Source organism: Salmo salar, chromosome 29, assembly GCF_965601325.2.
Source record: "Salmo salar chromosome 29, fSalSal1, whole genome shotgun sequence".
In the NCBI taxonomy this organism is placed as follows: Eukaryota; Metazoa; Chordata; class Actinopteri; order Salmoniformes; family Salmonidae; genus Salmo; species Salmo salar.
In genome coordinates, this window is record NC_138319.1 from 12,312,363 (window position 1) to 12,332,011 (window position 19,649).

The window sequence follows — 19,649 nt, forward strand, 5'->3', positions numbered from 1 at the left end:
TAAATGTGAAGCATTAATACCACTCACTACCAAATATGGTGGTGGCCGGCAGCGCGAGAAGATGGAGCGAGGGGGATTTTATCCGACATTCGGCAAATTTTCTCATCTATTAAACATTTGATCTCAATGCAGTTTTCTGTTTTCAAAACTATAAATCTGTTACGAACAGAGTGGCCAAAGTTTTGTAGAATTCACCCTTTGTCAAAGTTGAGTTGAGTTATTGCACACGCGCACTTCACAGAGTAGGCGTTCTCTAACGGAAATGTACAAATATATGCTGGAACGCGCCAATCGGCTCTCGCTAGTTCGTGTTTGGTTCCGTCCAACTCCTCGCTTGTTCTGCCCACTGTGACTATGCTCCCATTGGAAACAACAGGCTGTGGTCTATCTTATGTTACTTATAAAAATCTTTGCTCTGTCCCTACAACGGACTCACGTGACTAAATCTAAACCTTTCTCTGTCCATGATAAATGGATACGTTGTACTAACTAGTAATGATACATTTATGAGTGATACATTGTAAAAAGGCCTACATTGTAGGTGAATTATTCCACTGTAAATGTTTTGTTTTTTTAAATGATTATTGTGTTGATTTTCTTGACATTAAATAATTAGATACATTTCTTAAAGCCTGTCCTTTATATGCAATCTTTTCTCATAGGGGCCTAGTTATTTATCTTTTTAAAATTCGCGTTTTTTTCTTAATAGCTAGGGCCTAGGCCATTGTGTCATTCATTATAAAAGCCTATTGTTATTTTCCACCGCCAGCCACAGGTGTCACATTTCAGGAATCGTCACTCAGGTGTGTGGGACTGGCTAGCTATTTTTGAATTGAAGCCGTCGGACTTGAATTGCAACCTGCACCTGGCGCGACTTTCTCCAGAGAAGTTGATCTAACGAGCGACATTTGAAAAGTAACTTTAACTGAATACAAAAAAAGGACAAAATGAGCAAAATTTCGAAATTGTTCAAGGGAAGCTCAAGTTCGAGCTCTTCTAGCCACTATCCAAGCTCTTCGAAGTCGAAACATGGCCATCGGTCTCGGACAGGTCCTACCCCGCAGGAGGCCATTCACAAACTTCGAGAAACAGAGGCGATGCTGGCGAAAAAACAGGACTTCTTGGAAAATAAAATTGAACAAGAAATTATGATCGCGAAGAAGAATGGCCTCAAGAATAAACGTGGTATGTATTGTGATATTGTCACGTCTGCATGATTTGGTTGGTCCATGTTGAATCACCTGAACCTCAATCTATTAATAGGATACCGTCTTCTCTGAAGTATTTTGTTATTTTGTCAATACAGGGAACTCCTAGAAACAGACAATAGTTTTGTGTCAGTGCTGCTTGCAGCCCAATCTACTGTCATTAGGCTATCAGTTACTTTTCTTTAATGACTCCTATCTAGGTCATACTAATTTGGGTCTTTCTGTACCCCTTCTGCCATTGCTTTTTTTTCTTAACTACTAAAGATGCAACTGGTACTTCTATATGCTATTTAATAATCATCGTAACCATATTTTTGTACCTCTGTACCACCAGCGGCCCTCCAGGCACTGAAGAGGAAGAAGCGCTTTGAGCAGCAGCTCACTCAGATTGACGGGACCCTCTCCACCATCGAGTTCCAAAGGGAGGCATTGGAGAATGCCAACACCAACACTGAGGTCCTGAAGACCATGGGCTACGCTGCCAAGGCCATCAAGGGCGTCCACCAGAACATGTGAGTGAACAAGGATAATAACCATTAAACAATGGGTATGTGCCGCAAATGGCACCCTATTACCTATAGTGCACAACTTTGGGCCTTGGTAGCCATCAAACACTGTTCTTTCTCAAGGTTTACTTTATTGCCAATTATATGCTCCTAATTCTATTTCAACCGGAGTTTAACGTTATATCAGGCAAAAAAGAGGATCATATCTAACTAGGCTTACTGATGTACCTACCGGTACTATTATACTGTTCCTAAATCTTCTCTGTTTTCCTCCCAGGGATCTGGATAAAATTGACTCTCTGATGCAGGACATCACCGAGTCGCAGGAAGTGGCCCAGGAGATCTGTGATGCTATCTCCCGACCTTTCGGAGATGCATTTGATGAGGTAACCTATTTACTGCTCACCATTTCTCAAAATAAAAGGCATCTCATTTCATCCTCTTAGCCTATTCACTGTGACCAGTGGAGGATTAATTTATTTAGCTGCTTGATAGGTTACTTAGGTTTTGTGACTTCCTGACTGCCAAACATGTACAATACTGCATGCATCTCATTCTGATTATCCTGCAGGATGAGCTGTTAGCGGAGCTGGCAGAGTTGGAGCTGGAGGACAGCATGACGAACATGGGCAGAGTGCCCAGTGTGCCTGCCTCCAAACTGCCCACCTCCAAGCTGCCCTCAACTCGACCCAGCCAGCGCACTCGTAAGTACAGGACAAGGGCCTGCAGAATAATAAACTAGTTGAAGTGTATGCTAGTTTTTATAATACAGTGGGTGTTAAAACTGTTACCTGGAGTCAGTTTGACCTCCTGCTTTACAGCGTCCAAGAAGAGGGTAGAGGATGATGACGACATGCAGATGCTGGCAGCCTGGGCAGTGTAACTAACACACACCGGACTCTAAAATGTATGAAGGTTAATTTGAATGTTTTTATCTTTTTGTTCTATTAAGTTTCTTAGGGAAGAGCCAATGATTTCTATTTTGTTGGATTGTTTTTATGTGTGTTGTACAAATATGGAAGTGACGTATTGGAATGTGAGCTCTGACTAGGAGATTTTTATTACTGCTATATTACAACATTTTCTGTCAATGAAGGATACAGTCGCTAGTGAAGGTCTACACACCCCTCTTCACATTTAGCTGCCTTAAAATTAAAGGGATAGTTCACCTACTTTAAAACAGTGCCAGGGAAACTAAACCGAAACATGGATTGCGTCATACCCTGCCCACGGTAAGGAAACCAATAACATTTTAGCATTTGTTGCACAAATCCCATTTAAGCCATTGTTCAGTGTATAAGTGACTTTGAGATTCACAATCAATTGTAGATACTTTTGTATGATTTGGTCATGGTGTGTAAAAAAAAAAAAAAATGCTAATATCGGTACTATGACTTGAATGGGTTTTGTGCCACAAATGCTTAAATGTTTGCATTTGGTAATAGTGCCAAGGAAATAAAACAAATGCAAGGATTGCTGTCATACCTGGTCCATAGACTGCTTAGCCTTACAGGGTAAGGAAACCAATGTGTCATTTGGGTGAACTATCCCTTTAAATCTAAAAAGGGAATCAACTGTATGTTTTTTTTTTTTCTCCTAACGATCTACACAACCAACTCCACATTTTCAAAAGTGAAGTGTCTAAATTGCTTCAGTGTTGTGGTAGACACATGCTATGGGAATGCTTGGGAAGTTAGACAAGATGAAAATAAATATGAAAGGAGATAAAAAGTTAGAGGAAACCCTGCCACAGGCTTCTGAATACCTAACCCTGGGATAGTTTTATAATTTTTCAGCTGGAAAATTTCACAAATGTTGATGCCAAAGACGGACTGTTGTGGCTTTCCTATAGGTGTTAAGTGTTCCTGAATGGTCCAGTCTTAGACCTGTGTTAAATCTGCTTGAAAATCAGTCAAGGTTTGAATATTGCTCTCCAATGACTCCCAACCAAATTTACTGAGCTTGAGTAATTTTGACAAAAACAATGGATAAATGTTGCCCTAAGATAAATTACAGCTGTGATTCTACCCAATGTTTAACACTGGTGTAAAGACATACACAATCAACACATTTGTTGAATTAATATAATTGTGGAGTAGGTTGTGAACATTTAATGAAATGTATTTAATTTGAAGGCAGCAGAATGTGTAGACTTTCAATAGGCACTGTACTGTATGTCTCTTATCAATAGGCTACCTTTGTAAAAGGTGCTGGGTTTGTGTTAGAGCTTCACTCATATTCTTTATTATAATTCACTATGCTATGAATGTTAGTTTTAGAGTTGGAGTTTAACAATAATATATTTTTTGTAAATATGAAGGATGTTGAAGATTTTAACAAAATAAAATTACCCCATTTTTTTGGGGTCATTTTCAGGAAGTTTTATTTTTTTACTGTAACTTGTTCCAGTAATGTGACCACTGTCCAATGGGAGTAATTTGGTAATGCAATAGTCGGTCAAATACCTATCAGGGCCCGCACAAGCCACAAACCTCCACTGTACAATGAACTATAATCGAGGTAGGCTGCACTGTCCGCAGGAGGTTCCAAGGGGGCACCATAACACAAGTTTCCCGCACACACGTCCTGCTAAAATGTGTAGTCCCGCGCCGTATGTCAACCAAGCAGGAAATCCTTCTCCAGCGGATTAATTGCGGAATACAATTTTAGAATAACGACGCACCGGCATGGAATCAGAGAAACAAGTTCAATCAACAGGTGGGTCTCAATATAAACGGTGTCTCAAGTCAATCGATACAACTAATCGAACAAATCCTATTAAAAGCCGGTTATCGATAGTTTACGGAATGCTAACAGCTAGGTAGCTAGGTTAGCCAGTTTAACTCTGACCCGAATGTGACACGTTTCACTTTATAGTTGACTAATTTGGCTGACGACACAAAGCAAGACTCCGGTTTCAACCATAAATAAACACACGGGAGATGATGAACTGGCTGGATTTTTTGTTGGCACGGACTAACGAATGAAAGTCAAAGTGATTGCTAGCTGTCCGCTATCCTCATAGACCTCAATGCACATGCGTAGGGCAGGCTATATGACTTGGTTCTTAACTGGCTTTCTTTCATTTTCAATAAGGGATTTGAATTTGATAAAGCATTATGCAGCGCTAACTAAAGAATCCATAGCCGCGGGAAGTAGGGGAGCCGAAGATGCTAATGCACCCCCTGATAAATTAATTAATTCCACAAAATGAGTGAACTAGTCTTAATTACTCCTGTATTAGCGGAGAAAAATACTCCTCAGGTGTGTGTTAAATAAACTGCTGAAACAGTAGTAGCTAAAAAGTCCTTGCTAATGACTTGTGATATGTGTACCCTCAGGAGAGGATGTGCCTGACCCAGAGGAGGAGGAGAAGAGGCTGGCGGCAGCAGCCCGGGAAGCCAACCGTCTATCTGAGCTGCGGCTGGTGCTGTTGGGCTGGAGGTGGCCTGGGAAGAGCCTCACAGGCAACACCATCCTGGGCCGCGAGGAGTTCCGCCTAGAACGGGCAGCTGAGTTCTGTGTCAAGCGTCAGACTGAGGTGGAGGGACGCCAGGTGACAGTGATAGACACGCCGGGCTGGTTCTCAGCCCAGACAACGCCTGTCCTCTACCAGCAAGAGATGATACGGGGCGCCTCTATGTGTGGTCCCCCTGGCCCCCACGCCTTCCTGCTTGTCATCCCCGTGGGCATGTTTACCGAGGTGGACCGGGGCCGCATCGAGGAGCACCTGGCCCTGTTTGGGGAGCGCGTGTGGAGGCATACTATTCTAGTGTTCACTTGGGCTGAGGTACTGAGGAACATGTCCATCGAGAGACACATCAAGCGGGAGGGGAAGGATCTGCAGTGGGTGTTGGAAAAGTGCAAGAGGAGGTACTTTGTCATCAATAACTGCATATTTGGGGAGCACCCCCAACTGAGGCGGCTCATGGAGAAGATAGAGAAGGTGGTGGCAGAGGAGGGCATCTATAACCCAGAGGAGGTGGAGGAGAAGAAACATCTGGACCAAAAACAGAACCGGGAGCTTGGGGCAAGGCCCAAAGTGAACTCTGCTGTAGGATTGGCAAAACTGGACGTGGACCCGCCCCACAGTGAGTGACAGCTTTACTGACAACTCAGGCATAGTCTGGTACCAGGAAACAGCAGTCTCATAGGCTAAACCTCAGACTGGGTGAAATGTAGAATCTTTGCTCTTCACTCCAAAAATGTGAACTTGCATTACATTTGTATTATTCCACTTACGGTAACTGTATTTGAATTACTCATGTAGTGTGGAATTAGTCTCACTACCTCTCCCCTCAACCCTTTTTAACATTTCTTCCTTCATTTTTTTCTATGCTAACCATAACTATTCTCTCAATCCATTAGGATTGTCCAGGACAGGGCAATGTTCCTCTCCAGTAATATCAATACTGCCATTAACTAGCCTAGATAGTTTCACATAGACATGACAATGACAGTTCTTCCAATTATATTACATCTGTTATGTGTCCATTTTCAGATTCAGTGGATGTACTGACTGACTAAAGGAGAGATTTAAGAGCTGCTGAATCTACATCCATACATCACCCTTAACCTCAAGGCCTGTATTCACACATTGTCTCAGTGTTGATCTAGAATCAGTTTGCCTTTTAGATCCATAATGAATGAGACCTGTGAGGGGCGACCTAATCCTAGATCAGCACTCAATTTATGAATACAGTCCCAGATTATTTTAGAGTTTTAAGATATATTTTTTAATTTATATCAGTGAGCGATATTATCTGTAACTGGATGTAGGCTAACATTATGCTGTTTGAGACTGTTACCTCCCACCAATGTCAGCTCTGATGAAATGTATCTATTTGGGGATTCGATTTTTACTGATTTGGTTTGCACATGAAATTTTAAAAGAAATATGACCAAGAACAAAATCACAGACATTCATATAGGACGATGGAAGAAACCCTAAATGACTTCAGATGGCTAATGTGTACTTGTATTTTTTTTGTTTTACCTTTTATTTAACTAGACATGTCAGTTAAGAACAAATTCTTATTTTCAATGACGGCCTAGGAACAGTTTGTTAACTGCGTTGTTCAGGGGCAGAACGACAGATTTTTAACTTGTCAGGTCGGAGATTCGATCTTGCAACCTTTCGGTTACAAGTCCAACGCTCTAACCACTAGGCTACCTGCCTAGTGGTTAGAGCGAGGGCCTAGTATAGGCTACCTGCCTAGTGGTTAGAGCTAGGGTAGATAGAGGGCCTACCCTTTGCTCCATGAAGGGAGGATAATGGGAAAACTACAGTACGAGACAAGTCTCTGAGGCTGGGACAGAGACAGGGAAGTCCCTGTGATACTTCTTAACCAAGTCTTTACAGTATATACTAGACAGCAGGGCTCTACAGAGCAACCATTTTACTCTCATATGTGTCTCAAAATAGATGTGTGTTGGTCAAGTATGAGCACATGTGCGACTTGTGATTTATGGCCCCAGAAAATATCTGCTGTAGACATTTTCAAAGTATTTGTTGGTGTGATTAGCTACCTCTATGAAACAAAACAAAGAACTACGAAATCCATATAGCTATCCCACCTCGAGCAGCAACAGCGCCTGGGGGGGCTGTGCGCACTGAGGGAAATGCTGAACGATACATTTTTAAGAAGCGCACTGGCATCGAAGTTGGTCGAATTTACCCGAAAGTCTACTAAAGTGGGACTTTGTCTTCGTGTTTCGTGGCAGTTTACATCGTTTTGTTCACACGCTATTTTTTTTTTTTTTAATGTTAGTTAGAGCTTGCTCAACTGCTAGCGAAGAGACACGTCGGAGAATATCATCTCTCACAGACAGACATGTGAGTCCCACCATTAACAACGGTCAAGGCCCTCCCATTAAAGAGGCAGCTGAACATTTGTCTCGCCTAAGTGGCTCAAATATTTAAGGTTAAATTATAATTGATTGAGCATGGAACACTCTTAACCTTTTTTATTCATCAACTTTTATTTAACTCCTACATTTTTCTATTTAGGAGCACATCTGCTCATTGTAAAACATGTCAGTATAGAGCCCTGGACAGGTATTCTGTACAATTGCACTACTAGATTTAAAAATGTTTAATAATTGTCTGCGAAAATGTTGTTCAGGGAATTGTGTGTGGAAAAGTTACCGAATTGTGACCAAACCTAAATTGGCATTTTAGACAATGTTTTATCAAGCACTTGAAGTGCAGGTACGGTTTTACTCTACTAGTAGAGAATACAAATATCTATGTCTGGGTTTTGTTCATGGGTGTGAAATGTGTGTGAAATATACAAAATCCACATGTATCAAACCCAACCTTCTATGCAAGTGCATAGCTACTGAAATGTAATTTAAAATGTTATTGTGTAATGATACATTTTACCCATTTCATTTTTATATAGAATTTTGGCAGCTATATGCTTCCATAACACTCTAAGTAGGGTCGCTTAATTATTCAGATTAGTTAGAATTGAAACATGAATTACTCATCTGATGTAGAATTGCAACATGGCCCATGTTGATAGCATTGCAATAGGCTTAACACTGTGAGTACAAGAATGTCTCATCATATCATTATCGTCATCATATTATCATTTTTATATTATTATTATATACTGTAGGTCTTTTATTCTTATAATTTCTTCCTATTCTGACAATCAATACTAGCTAGTGGTAGCTACATGCACTAACTAACATCCAGTGGTGAGTATAATACGAATTTCTTTCAATGTTGATAATGTATACAAACCATTTTACAAACATCTCCATACTGATGCTACGCATTGATGTTACATCATATTCTGTTAGCTACACTTACGTGAATGCACATGTGCTGTAAGGTTTCTGAGTCAAGTAAAGTATCAGCACAGAAATATCTTCAAAGTTCTGTTTCGAGTTGCCGCTGGTTGATTGATTTATTAGAGGGAGATGAGGTAGGTGTCATCTCTAGTCAGCGCAACTAGTCGTCTTTTGTTTCCCTTTATAATTGATGCTGTTTTGTTTATTTTGTCTATTGCTGTAGTAGACAATTATATATTTTCCTAAAGTATCCAAATAAAGTGTATATTTTGATGAAATTTCTGCGAACCTGTGACCTCCAGTGTTTTTGTCAAGTCCTTACTATCTGAAGGCAAAATATCAATTTATCTTTCCTCAATTCCTTGTACGCTCTCATCTCCTGCTCAAAACCAATTGGAAAAGAAGCTCAGGGGAGGGCCCATGGACCTTCTCCTCCAATATGGTTAAGAAGGTAAGGAGATTTGAGGAATCACAGAAAGACAAAGATCGCTATATCCTGGTCAGTGTGTGGACTACCAAATTCAGAGCCTGGTTTTGATTCAACATTTTACTAAGGATCTTTTACCATGTATATTGGTTGTCCCTTTTTAAGTGGAGTCCTTGGTGTATCAGTCAATAGGGTGTGTGTCAGTGATTGAGATGTTATTGAAGTCAATAATTATTAATTAGAGGTACTGCCAAAATGGGGAGGGGGCGTGTATGTTGAGAGCGCTGCAGCCGGCAGAAGCACGTGCGCACCTCGTGACAGCTTTTTGTTACCAGTTGAAGGTAGGCTATTTCCAACCTTTTTCCTTAGAACATATTAACGCGCTAGAACTGATGCGCATCAATAAATTAACTGTGGCAAAGCACAGGAAAATGACTTTAGGCGCTGTAGAGCGCGTTAGATGGATACATTCGCCATATCAAGCCAAGGGATTCACGCATGCTCAGTCCTTGGGTCTCGATCATTGCGCGAGAGGACATTTGCGTGCTTCTGTTATGGGGAAAAGTCCACAAAGAAACTGTCATTAAATGTGGAGAATGATACATTTGCATATGTTGCATTTGCAATTTCTTACTTGTTATGTATTGTTTATGTCCAATGGCTGATGAGCACTGATACTGTTTAATCTATGCTTTCTCTTCATATGACAAGGATTGCAAAGGATTTGCCGGTAGATTGTCAATGTGATTCATGATGACGACTGCTTGTCTAGCTAACTAAGATTTTGAAAGTATGATATTGACAAGATCAGTCCAATCAAAGCCACGGTAGACATAGCATGATTTGACATCATTTTATCTGTGGCCAATGACCTTGAGCCTTCTTGGACGGGCGCTTCTAATGTAAAGCTATGGCAGCACCCAAGAGTGTTGAACTGCCTAGCTCTCCCTGAAGATTCTGCGATGACGTAGTATCCCCATGAGAGATAGAAGACTGAGACAATTACGGCGCAACTGGAGTATATTACCAACGCCTACACTGTGCTTTCGCTGGCTGCCCCTCCGCCACAGAAAGCACTGAGGTAGACTGAAACACCTGCATTTTGGAGCTGCCTTACTCAAGAGACCATGTTTGTACGCGACTTTATATATATTTTTTTTTACATTGTTTGCAAACTGTAACACGAATGAATGTCAAAATAACACGCAAAATAGGCTAATTATAATTTATATATACAGTTGAAGTCGGTAATGTACACACTTCATGAAAAATGGGACCAACACTTTACATGTTGCGTTTATATTTTTATTCAGTATATTAACCTTACTTTTTGACGACATAGGTCTACTAAAATAGTTGCATCTCTCTCTCTCTCTCTCTCTCTCTCTCTCTCTCTCTCTCTCTCTCTCTCTCTCTCTCTCTCTCTCTCTCTATGCACTTTTTATTGAGTTACACAAATCCACAAGGAGTCAGTAGAAACCATATTTATTTAAGCAAGTCAGCTATGGTTTTTCAAAAGGCAGTAAATGAGGCTGAATAAACTTTTTCGCTGCCAGATGAGGCTCCGCTTAAAAATATATATATTTTTAATTTAACCTTTATTTAACTAGGCAAGTCAGTGAAGAACAAATTCTTATTTATAACGACAGCCTACCCTGGCTAAACCCGGACGACGGTGGGCCAATTGTGCGCCGCCCTATGGGACTACGGTCGGATGTGATTCAGCATGGATTCGAACCAGGGACTGTAGTGACACCTCTTTGTGGGTACCGTTTGCCACTGTTATAGTGCAATTCATGTATTATTTAGTGTTGTGTTGTGTAGTGGCTTTGCTGGCATGCTTTAAAAAAATGGTTGCATTTGCCCCACCAAGATTTACATGCTAAAATTGCCACTGCAAACATCCTGCCCCCTCCCCTGACAATCCCACCCACAGTGATTGATTGAAAGGCCAAACTATTAAATAGATAGTTCACCCAAATTACATAATGACAAATTGGTTTCCTTACCCTAAGTGTCCACAGCAGCAGAGCCAATAAAATACATAATTTGAAGAAGAAAAATAATTGTGGTAATTCATATATTGCAGTACAACTCTGAATATGACTTGAATCTCAAGAGAAGAAAGGTTTCAAAACTGTCATGAACATATAGGCCTAGACAATATCCAAAACAACTAACAATTACTTTTTATTGCAAAGTCATATCTTTCTAATCAATTCCAAAACTAAATTCACCAGTCTGGGAAGTAAAATCGTATTCAAGTATTCAATAATTTATCTGTGTATTTTGGATTGAATCAAGGCATTAGAATGTACCAGAAGCCACCAAAATAGCTTGTTTTGCAAAGAAAAAAAAAAATGCGGGGGGCCGTCACCCCCATGCCCACCCAGCCCGGACTCACTGGCTTGCTACTTTTTCTACTCCATGTACTTAAGGAAAACACTGTCACCAGCGAAAACACAACGAAAGCCTGATCACCAGCAAAAACACAATGAAGGCTGGCCTACCAATGAAAACAATGAAGGCTGTTCACCAGTGAAAACACAATGAACACAATGAAGTCTGGTCTGGTCAGACCAGCTTGACCAGCATCTGACCAGCATGGACCAGCATAGACCAGTTTGCAATTTATGCTGGTCTATACTGGGGTTTTTTCAGCATGGAAGACTCATGTGAACTCAATTGCATCCTATTCTAAATGGACCTGTACTCTATGAGTAGGTTGGACCACTAGATGGCAATAAGACATCATGTTTGTACTTATAAAATCCAGCATTCAGTGTACAAAACCTACAAAAATTATGCTATGGTATTAATATTAGATGGGTGGTTGCCAGGGTGTTACCAGATTATTATGCTCATGGACATGTTGTTTAATATACTATAACAATACTATAATATATGTATAATTAAGCAATAAGGCCCGAGGAGGTGTGGTATATGGCCAATATACCACGGCTAATGGCTGTTCTTACGCACGACGCAATGCGGAGTGCCTGGATACAGCCCTTAGCCGTGGTATATTGGCCCTATACCACAAACCCCAGAGATGTCTTATTGATATTATAAACAGGTTACCAACGAAATTAGAGTCATAAAAATATGTTTTGTCATACCCGTGGTATACGGTCTGATATACCACGGCTGTCAGCCAATCAGCATTCAGAGCTCGAACCACCCAGTTTATAATAAATTATAGTATGTTGTTGGACTGCCCTCTGACACCACTACAAACCACTGACAGTATAGAGGAATCTTCTTGGCAGTCGGCAGTGCACCTCCATTCCCTACATGCCCTCTACACCCCTGTCCTCACCTCAAGTGGCCCACCTGAGGTGGGGTATAGAGTAATGTGCACAATGTTGTTGGTGCTTCAGACGGAGTCCCTGGAGCTTTCTTCTGCATGTCTCTCTCCCTTTTTGCAGTGTTACTCCTGTTTAGTGTATTTTCCCCAGCGGTAGTGTTTGGTGAAGCAGGCTCTGGTGACAGTCCGGATATACGATGAGTATTCCCTAAAGGGGGCTTTTTCTGGATTGGTGACTTTTTCTTTACAATGGCTATTCTTTTCTGTTTTCTACAGGGATGGTTTAAAATGCTTCCGTCTTGCTGTTATTTATTTACCACATCACGGTTTATCAGGAAGAATAGGATGACAATTGTGTGTGTGTGCACCCACATGTTGGTGTGTGTGTGTGGTCCACTCTCTGACCCCCCCCCCCCATGCACAGAAAGCTCCTGGTCCTGGCTTTGGATCCCCCCTAACACACTCCACTGGTCCATCGCTGTGGTGCTGATCCTAAAAACACACAAACGTTTACTTAAACAAGTCTAGCAGCAGTGACTTCCCCAGCCAGTCAAAGAGCCCCTCAAATCTCAACATCTGCTCGATGAAACCTGCTTTCAATTTACCCCCAAACACACCTGTTTACACACGCACGCACACACACACACACACACCTTCTTGTTTACAAAGTCAGAATCACAGCCTCAGAAAGACGCATCCAGACAGACACTCATGCTGCTGCGCCGTGTGTAGCCTAGCTGTCAGATGCAGAGCTGCCGAGCTCATCTGAAACTTTAATTAAATCTGCCCGCGTTGGAGATCCATTTTTTTAATAACCGACAGGCTTCTGTTGTGTAAAGACTGTAGACAGTTCTGCTGTCTTCACATGTTGTTTAATGGGAAGCTAGTCATCAATTTGCATTTGTGTATCAGCTTCAAAAAGGCATTATCCCCCGGCTTCTGTCTAATTGCAATCAGCTGTATATGCACACAAAACTGAGCACAGCCACTAAACAGCCTCTCAAGAGACAGAAAACTTTAAATGGATTTTGGATTACACCAACTGAAGTTTTTGGTGTCATATTTAAATGAAACATATCTGTTAGGGGGTCTAGTGGCTTGGGGGTACAGAATACTAAGGTTTAATACAAGCATCCTGTGTCTGTCTCTCGCTTCACTCTGTGTGCGCTTTTCATTTATTTATCCACAACAGCAGGGATTACAAGATTCAACAGTGAATTTGGGTTGGGTAGGACAGTTTTGCAGCTGCTCAAGGTTTTTTTTGGAACTCAATGATTTATACCACGCTTGGCATTTGAATGAGATACCACCACAATATTTCCTCTTAATCGTCATCGAAAACTTAACTTCAGGAGAGATTGTGGCCACTGCTTTGGCTGAATTGCTTTGAAAAACACGTTGATGTAGAGGCTTAACCCAGCAGACTACCCTATTTTACCCAGCCATAGTCATTTCACCTTTGCCTCTATGCCTCAAACATCCTTTCCTCTTTTTTTAATATATATATTTTTTTACATCTTTTTATATCAAGCCGGGGAAAATACTGGCTACCCTAGCACTCCACTGAGGAAAAGACTCTTCTTGCTGATTCTTCCTCAGAGATGGAGAGCTGTCAGCAGCACTCAGACATCCACACACACACACAGTGGTGGAAAAAGTACCCAAATGTCATACTTGAGTAAAAGTAAAAGATACCTTAATAGAAAAAGACTCAAGGAGAAGTGAAAGTCACCCAGTAAAATACTACTTGAGTAAAAGTCAAAGTATTTGATTTTAAATATACTTAAGTATCAAAAGTAAATGCAAATGCTAAAATGTACTTAAGTGTCAAAAGTAAAAGTATAAAGCATTTCAAGTTACTTATATTAAGCAAACCAGATGGCACAATTGTCTTTAATTTTTTATGTATCGATAAGCAGGAGCACACTCCAACACTCAGACATCATTTACAAACGAAGCATTTTTGTTTAGTGAGTCCGCCAGATCAGAGGCAGAAGGAATGACCATGTGTTGTCTTGATAAGTGCGTAAATTGGACCATTTTCCTGTCCTGTTAAGTATTCCAAATTTAACGAGTACTTTTGGGTGTCAGGGAAAATGTACGGCGCAAAAAAAGTACATTATTTTCTTTAGGAATGAAGAAAAGTAAAAGTTGTCAAAAATAGAAATCGTAAAGTACAGATACCCCCTCAAAACGACTTAAGTAGTACTTTAAAGTATTTTTACTTAAGTACTTTACACCGCTGCTCACACAGCAGGATGGACCAACAGCCTTCAAAGGAAACCACGAGGGACTCTGCTGGAGGGAAGAGAAACACAGAACTCACCGGGGGGAGGATAAGAGACTGACCGAGAGGGGCAGGACAGAATAGTCACCAGGGCTGTCTCTTTTGTGTTGCTACTTAGGTATTAATGATGAATTATACTTGTAGTGTACAATTCCCCAATGTCACAACAGTAACTACTAAGTCGGACATTTGAGGTGAACGGAAAAGTGGAAAACAAGATTTAAACAACATTCTTTATTTCAAATGTAATCAAAATGACAGTAGTTACAGAAATTACAGACAGCTAGGGTACTGTGTGATTTTTGAGTCTCTCGTTGTCATGTCCTAAAGAGTTTTGTAATGAGATCGGAAACAAAACATAGGGTCACAGCTTAGAAGAAATGTGAATCTTCCTCCGTCCTCCATTTTGAGTTCAGGCAATCACCGTGGAACAAGACTTGTACCTGTATGAGCTACATTGTTCGTTTTAAGTCATTCGTCTGTAGAAAAAGCAACAGCACTCTGCAGTATTCTAATCTCAACAACAGCACAACGGCTGCGTTTAGACAGGCAGCCTAATTCTTATATTTTTTTCTCACTAATTGGTCTTTTGACAAAGATCTGATGTGAAAAGATCTGATGTGATTGGTCAAAAGACCAATTAGTGGGAAAAAGATCAGAATTGGTCTGCCTGTCTAAACGCAGCAAATGTTGCTTTTCTTATTCTAAAAAAAGCATGTTAAGAGAATGTTGGTTAAAAGCAATCAGGCCATTCAGTGATTACTGGAGTAACTTGAATAGGTTTCTTCTCCCAAACACCTAGTTTGAAAGTGTTGCACTCACTGTCTAACGCAGACTGAACACTTAGGCCTACTGAATGCCCCCCACTTCATCCTCCAAGTTTGTTTCCAAAACTCAAACCCCTCTTTCAGATCCATCCTCAGTCCACTTCATCTGCGTCCAAAATGGCAACCTATTCCCTTTATAGTACACTGCTTTTCACTAGAGCCCTATGGGCCCTGGTCCAAAGTAGCGCACTAAATAGGGAATATAATGCCATTTGGGACACAGGTTTGAGTAGTTATAAAAACATTTACAGCTTTAGGTGGCAGCAGAACAAGCAGATGTCCCAGAGAGCTCAAACAACACAGCATTTCTCCACAAGGGAAGACTGAGCCAATCTCAAAGCAGTGCCAGCATCCCAAATGGCACCCTATTCCCTGTATAGTGCACTTTGTAGGGAATAGGGTAGCATTTGGGACTACAGCATTTGGCTGTAGGCATGGAAAAGCTATGAGGGTAGTCACGTGTCCGGCCCATCGACTCTAACACTGTTTTGGAAAATAATCGTAATGTTCAGTAGAGGGTTGCTGCACTCAGTAACTCCACCTCTGTAGATGGACTTGTTATGAATGGGGTTGTGTTGAGTTCTTGAGCAGCTGATGAATCATTCATCCTATACGAGCATGTGCGCGCGCGTGTGTGTGTGTGCGTACGTTGCATGCGTCGGTGTGCGTATGTCTGCGTGAGTGTGTGCCTATGTCTCTGCGTGTGTTTTGAGTTGAATGTAGGTCTGTGGCGGTGTGCTCAGTGGTGAGTGCAATATGAAAATAGTGGTTTGATTCAACGTTAAAGGGCAAGATAGATTAGGACTTGGTGGGGAATGAAGTGAGAGATTGTGAACATTGGACACAGAGTAGAGAGCAGGTCTCCATGGTAGAGAACATTGTAGTATGCTGACAAAATAAACTTTGGGATGGGTCTTTGGTCTCAGTGCAATTGGGGATTCATTAATCATCAATGATGTAACCCTAAATAATTCCCAATCATTATCACTAAACTTTTGAAAATAAAAAAATGCATAATGAAGTTTGATGAATGCTATATTGCACATTTGAAATATATATTTTTTGTATAATCTATTTATTTGTAATTCTAAATAGTACAGTGTGTATGTACTATTGTAACCCAAGGCATATTTCCCAGCTCAATCTACAATTGATGGTGAAATTCATTTCATTGTATTTGTTCGGTCAGTCTTGGTACAGTATACAAATCATAAGTATGAAGAAACAAAAATCATAATTTTGTTTGATTTGATCAATGTATGAAAGCCTTGTCCGTTATATCGATCAGCAACAGCAGTTATGCAATGATTGATACATTAATTCACATAAAAAGAAAAGAAAATAGAGAAGAAAAGGCCACTCAAAAAGAAAAACAAAATAGTAATCTAATATATCATATGTATGCTTTTCATTAATAACCCGAATCTGCAAATGTTTTGAGAGTCAATCTACTAAGGTGTAGGTCTATGTATATACATTGCTATGCTAGGGTTAAATGGCATGTACTAGTCATCCATTCATATTGACTTGGAACAGTATGGAGTTAGAGATCTCCAAAAATGTATTTTTGACTCTAACATTACGTTCGTTTAACGTTTCGGCAGATATCTCACTCTATATAACACGAATCCTCCAGACCTGTACAATTTAGATTCTTCTTCAGGTTGAAACAGCAGCAGGTCAAACTGTTATTGAAAACCACACTGTATACCACAATTTTTAACCAAGGCAAACTCAAGCCAGGTATGTTTTTTTAAGTATCGCCGACACGTCTCATAACATCTTGTTAATGTACCTCAGGTCAACCAATGAGCATCAATTACACAGAACCAGCTCAAACTGACCCACCTTCAAGCAGGTGGATATCTAATCACACAAACACCGCACGCACGCACGCACGCACGCACGCACGCACTCACTCACTCACTCACTCACTCACTCACTCACTCACTCACTCACTCACTCACTCACTCACTCACTCACTCACTCACTCACTCACTCACTCACTCACATATAGACCATGCGTACACACAACCACACACACTCACAAGCGCCTGTCTTGCAATTTTGCATTAGTACCACAAGTCAAATGAACTAAAGATAAATGTGCATGGAAAAACTTTTGTGCAAAAAATGTTTGAGCAGACTCCAGTCAAGGAAATAATGGCACGGCAGTACTGAAATCACTGTAACCCCCCCCCCCCCCCCCCAAAAAAAAACAACAACAACATATGTTAATAAGGGAGCAATCAAATCAATGAGTGTGCCCATCGCCCCATCGTGGAAAACAGAGGTTTTCTCAGTAAGCAAAAACCACACAATCTTTGACAAAATTTAAAAAAAGAGATGCCAGAGCTGAACATTTCCAGACTTGCAGACTGCTACTCCTGGGTGGGATGAGTGGCAGTAGCAAGAGCATATCACACTATTGAACCACACTATGGAGTAAAAGCTATGGTAAAGAAGCCTTATTATGGTAGTGGGAAGGAAGACAAAACCCCCTCACTGATTATGATTAAGAAAACCCAAGTAAAAAAAGCAACAGAAACAAAATGTGAAAAAAGTACATTTGCAAAATCACAAAAGGATGTAAAGTCTATATAACCTCACTGACATTTAAAGTTGAGATCTCTGTTCACATACTCTGTATTGTTTCTGAAAAATATATTGTATAATTCCACCTACTCCCACAATGCATCACACACCAGCACAGTGTAGTGCAGTTACTCTGTACAACCCACTCAATAGCCTCGTTTACACCTTGTGCTAACATGTGAGTTTCGTGATCTGATCAATATGATCCAATCACTATCTGATCAAGGTTTTTTCACCTCTACACATAGTATTAAAATGTGTCTCTTATCCGTCCACTGTGCCCGCATTGTGACCAGATTAGCTCATGCCTCCCTGTATGCAAATTATTTGACAGATATTCTTTAAAATAATATGGATTTATTTGTTTTAAGACAGTTACTGATGCCCAAAGTCAATTTTGATACCTGTCAATGATTTTAAAGGCCGGTGTTATGATGATTTAAATGGTTTGACCATCCAGATCTGTTTACACTTAATTGATATCCAGACACAATGCGTGCCTGACTACCTCCGGCGGTGGTCAGCAAGATCTGATCACAATCAGATCACAATGTGTCTTTTAATCATCTACACCTTAAAATGTTGGCACAATCAAAATATGGACAAGATCAGGACAAAGGACGCATGTTAGCACCAGGTATAAACAGGGCTACTTTCCCTCTGTCCCCAACAAGTCAGTCAGTCAGTCACTTCAACCAGCATGAGTGTGAGACTTTGAGGACTTGGACGAAGAGCTGACTTGAGATCAGTTTTCAAGGTTTTCCTACAGCACAAACCCCACCAGTCCCTCTGGCAGTGACCCTCCCTAAGCTCTCAGATCAGCTCTCTGTTGGACAAGCCAGGGTTGAAGGTGGTAGTCCACCATGGTAGTCCATCAAACACAAGGCCCACTCTTCAACAACCAGCAAGAGTGTGGGGTTTCAAATTAACACCTCCACAATTTTCTAATTTAAGTTTACAATCGTGACAGTGAGTGTTTTAATCAACAAAACAAGAGACCAGCGTCAATCAGTCGCCATTGGTGCGGCAGATTCGGAAGGCCTGTTTCTGGTGCAATACTGGTGTGTCAGTCCCTGTGGAGCGGGCGCAAGGGGGGCAATACGGGAGGGGGGAGAGCGGCACGGCGGGGGGTGTTTGTGTGTGTGTGTGGTGGGGGGGATGCCCTTTAGCACTGCTCAGACTCGATGAAGCCCTCTTTCTCCTGGCCCACGGGCTCCACCTCCGCATAGGCCGGGTGACCGGACCCTCGGCGGAACTTCATGGCCGGCCACCTGCTGGGACGTCTCTGGAGAAGGGGAAAGGGGTCACATGTTAAGCCGGGTGTACAGTACAAGATTTTATCCTCAATTCCATTTTTTGAGATCGGAGACAAAATCCCCATGTTGTTGCCTACTCGGTGCGCGCAGCTGTCACCGACGCTTGTTTAATGTGAGCGGGTCAGAGACAGAATCTGAGGCTACCGATCATGTCTTTTAGCTGTCCCAGATATTTTCAAACATGTTTGATTTTATCGGCACAAAATCTGCAAAGCTCTTGTAGTGTGAGATGTGCAACAACAAGTTTTGAAAACAATGATCAGCAATAGCCAATGAGAGCTCGCCAGAGAAGAAGCCAGTGAGATCACCCAGAATGTGTAGACTCTCGAGCAGGAGCGATGACTACCAGTATGCATTTGTACTTGCCTTTAACCA

At 41.2% G+C, this 19,649-nt stretch overlaps 3 protein-coding genes across 3 annotated transcripts in view; 2 read left to right on the forward strand and 1 right to left on the reverse strand.

The window, feature by feature from the left end:
* Positions 1–756: 756 nt before the first annotated feature.
* On the forward strand, positions 757–4,089 carry chmp4c (charged multivesicular body protein 4C). Its single transcript, XM_014180732.3, has 5 exons — positions 757–1,185; positions 1,543–1,720; positions 1,992–2,100; positions 2,286–2,418; positions 2,536–4,089. The coding sequence occupies exons 1-5, from the start codon at positions 948–950 to the stop codon at positions 2,595–2,597; spliced, it is 720 nt and encodes a 239-aa protein (XP_014036207.1). The 5' UTR covers positions 757–947; the 3' UTR covers positions 2,598–4,089.
* A 121-nt stretch (positions 4,090–4,210) lies between these two features.
* gimapl (GTPase, IMAP family member like) lies at positions 4,211–8,797 on the forward strand. The gene is made up of 3 exons (XM_014180731.3): positions 4,211–4,432; positions 5,056–5,805; positions 6,216–8,797. The coding sequence occupies exons 1-3, from the start codon at positions 4,402–4,404 to the stop codon at positions 6,239–6,241; spliced, it is 807 nt and encodes a 268-aa protein (XP_014036206.1). The 5' UTR covers positions 4,211–4,401; the 3' UTR covers positions 6,242–8,797.
* Positions 8,798–14,755: 5,958 nt separating this feature from the next.
* The window catches only part of LOC106590128 (plexin domain-containing protein 2), a 193,414-nt gene continuing 188,520 nt past the window's right edge, over positions 14,756–19,649 (reverse strand). Inside the window, exon 14 of the mRNA XM_014180733.3 lies at positions 14,756–19,243. Within this exon, the coding sequence (XP_014036208.2) occupies positions 19,124–19,243 (120 nt within the window). The 3' untranslated portion in view covers positions 14,756–19,123. The remainder of the gene's footprint in view (positions 19,244–19,649) is intronic.

Coding starts and splice junctions, on each gene's coding strand:
- chmp4c (XM_014180732.3), top strand. CDS start 948: ATGAGCAAAATTTCGAAATTGTTCAAGGGAAGCTCAAGTTCGAGCTCT. Junction 1,186..1,542: donor TGGCCTCAAGAATAAACGTG/GTATGTATTGTG, acceptor CTGTACCACCAG/CGGCCCTCCAGGCACTGAAG. Junction 1,721..1,991: donor AAGGGCGTCCACCAGAACAT/GTGAGTGAACAA, acceptor TTTTCCTCCCAG/GGATCTGGATAAAATTGACT.
- gimapl (XM_014180731.3), top strand. CDS start 4,402: ATGGAATCAGAGAAACAAGTTCAATCAACAG. Junction 4,433..5,055: donor GAAACAAGTTCAATCAACAG/GTGGGTCTCAAT, acceptor GTGTACCCTCAG/GAGAGGATGTGCCTGACCCA. Junction 5,806..6,215: donor GGACGTGGACCCGCCCCACA/GTGAGTGACAGC, acceptor GTCCATTTTCAG/ATTCAGTGGATGTACTGACT.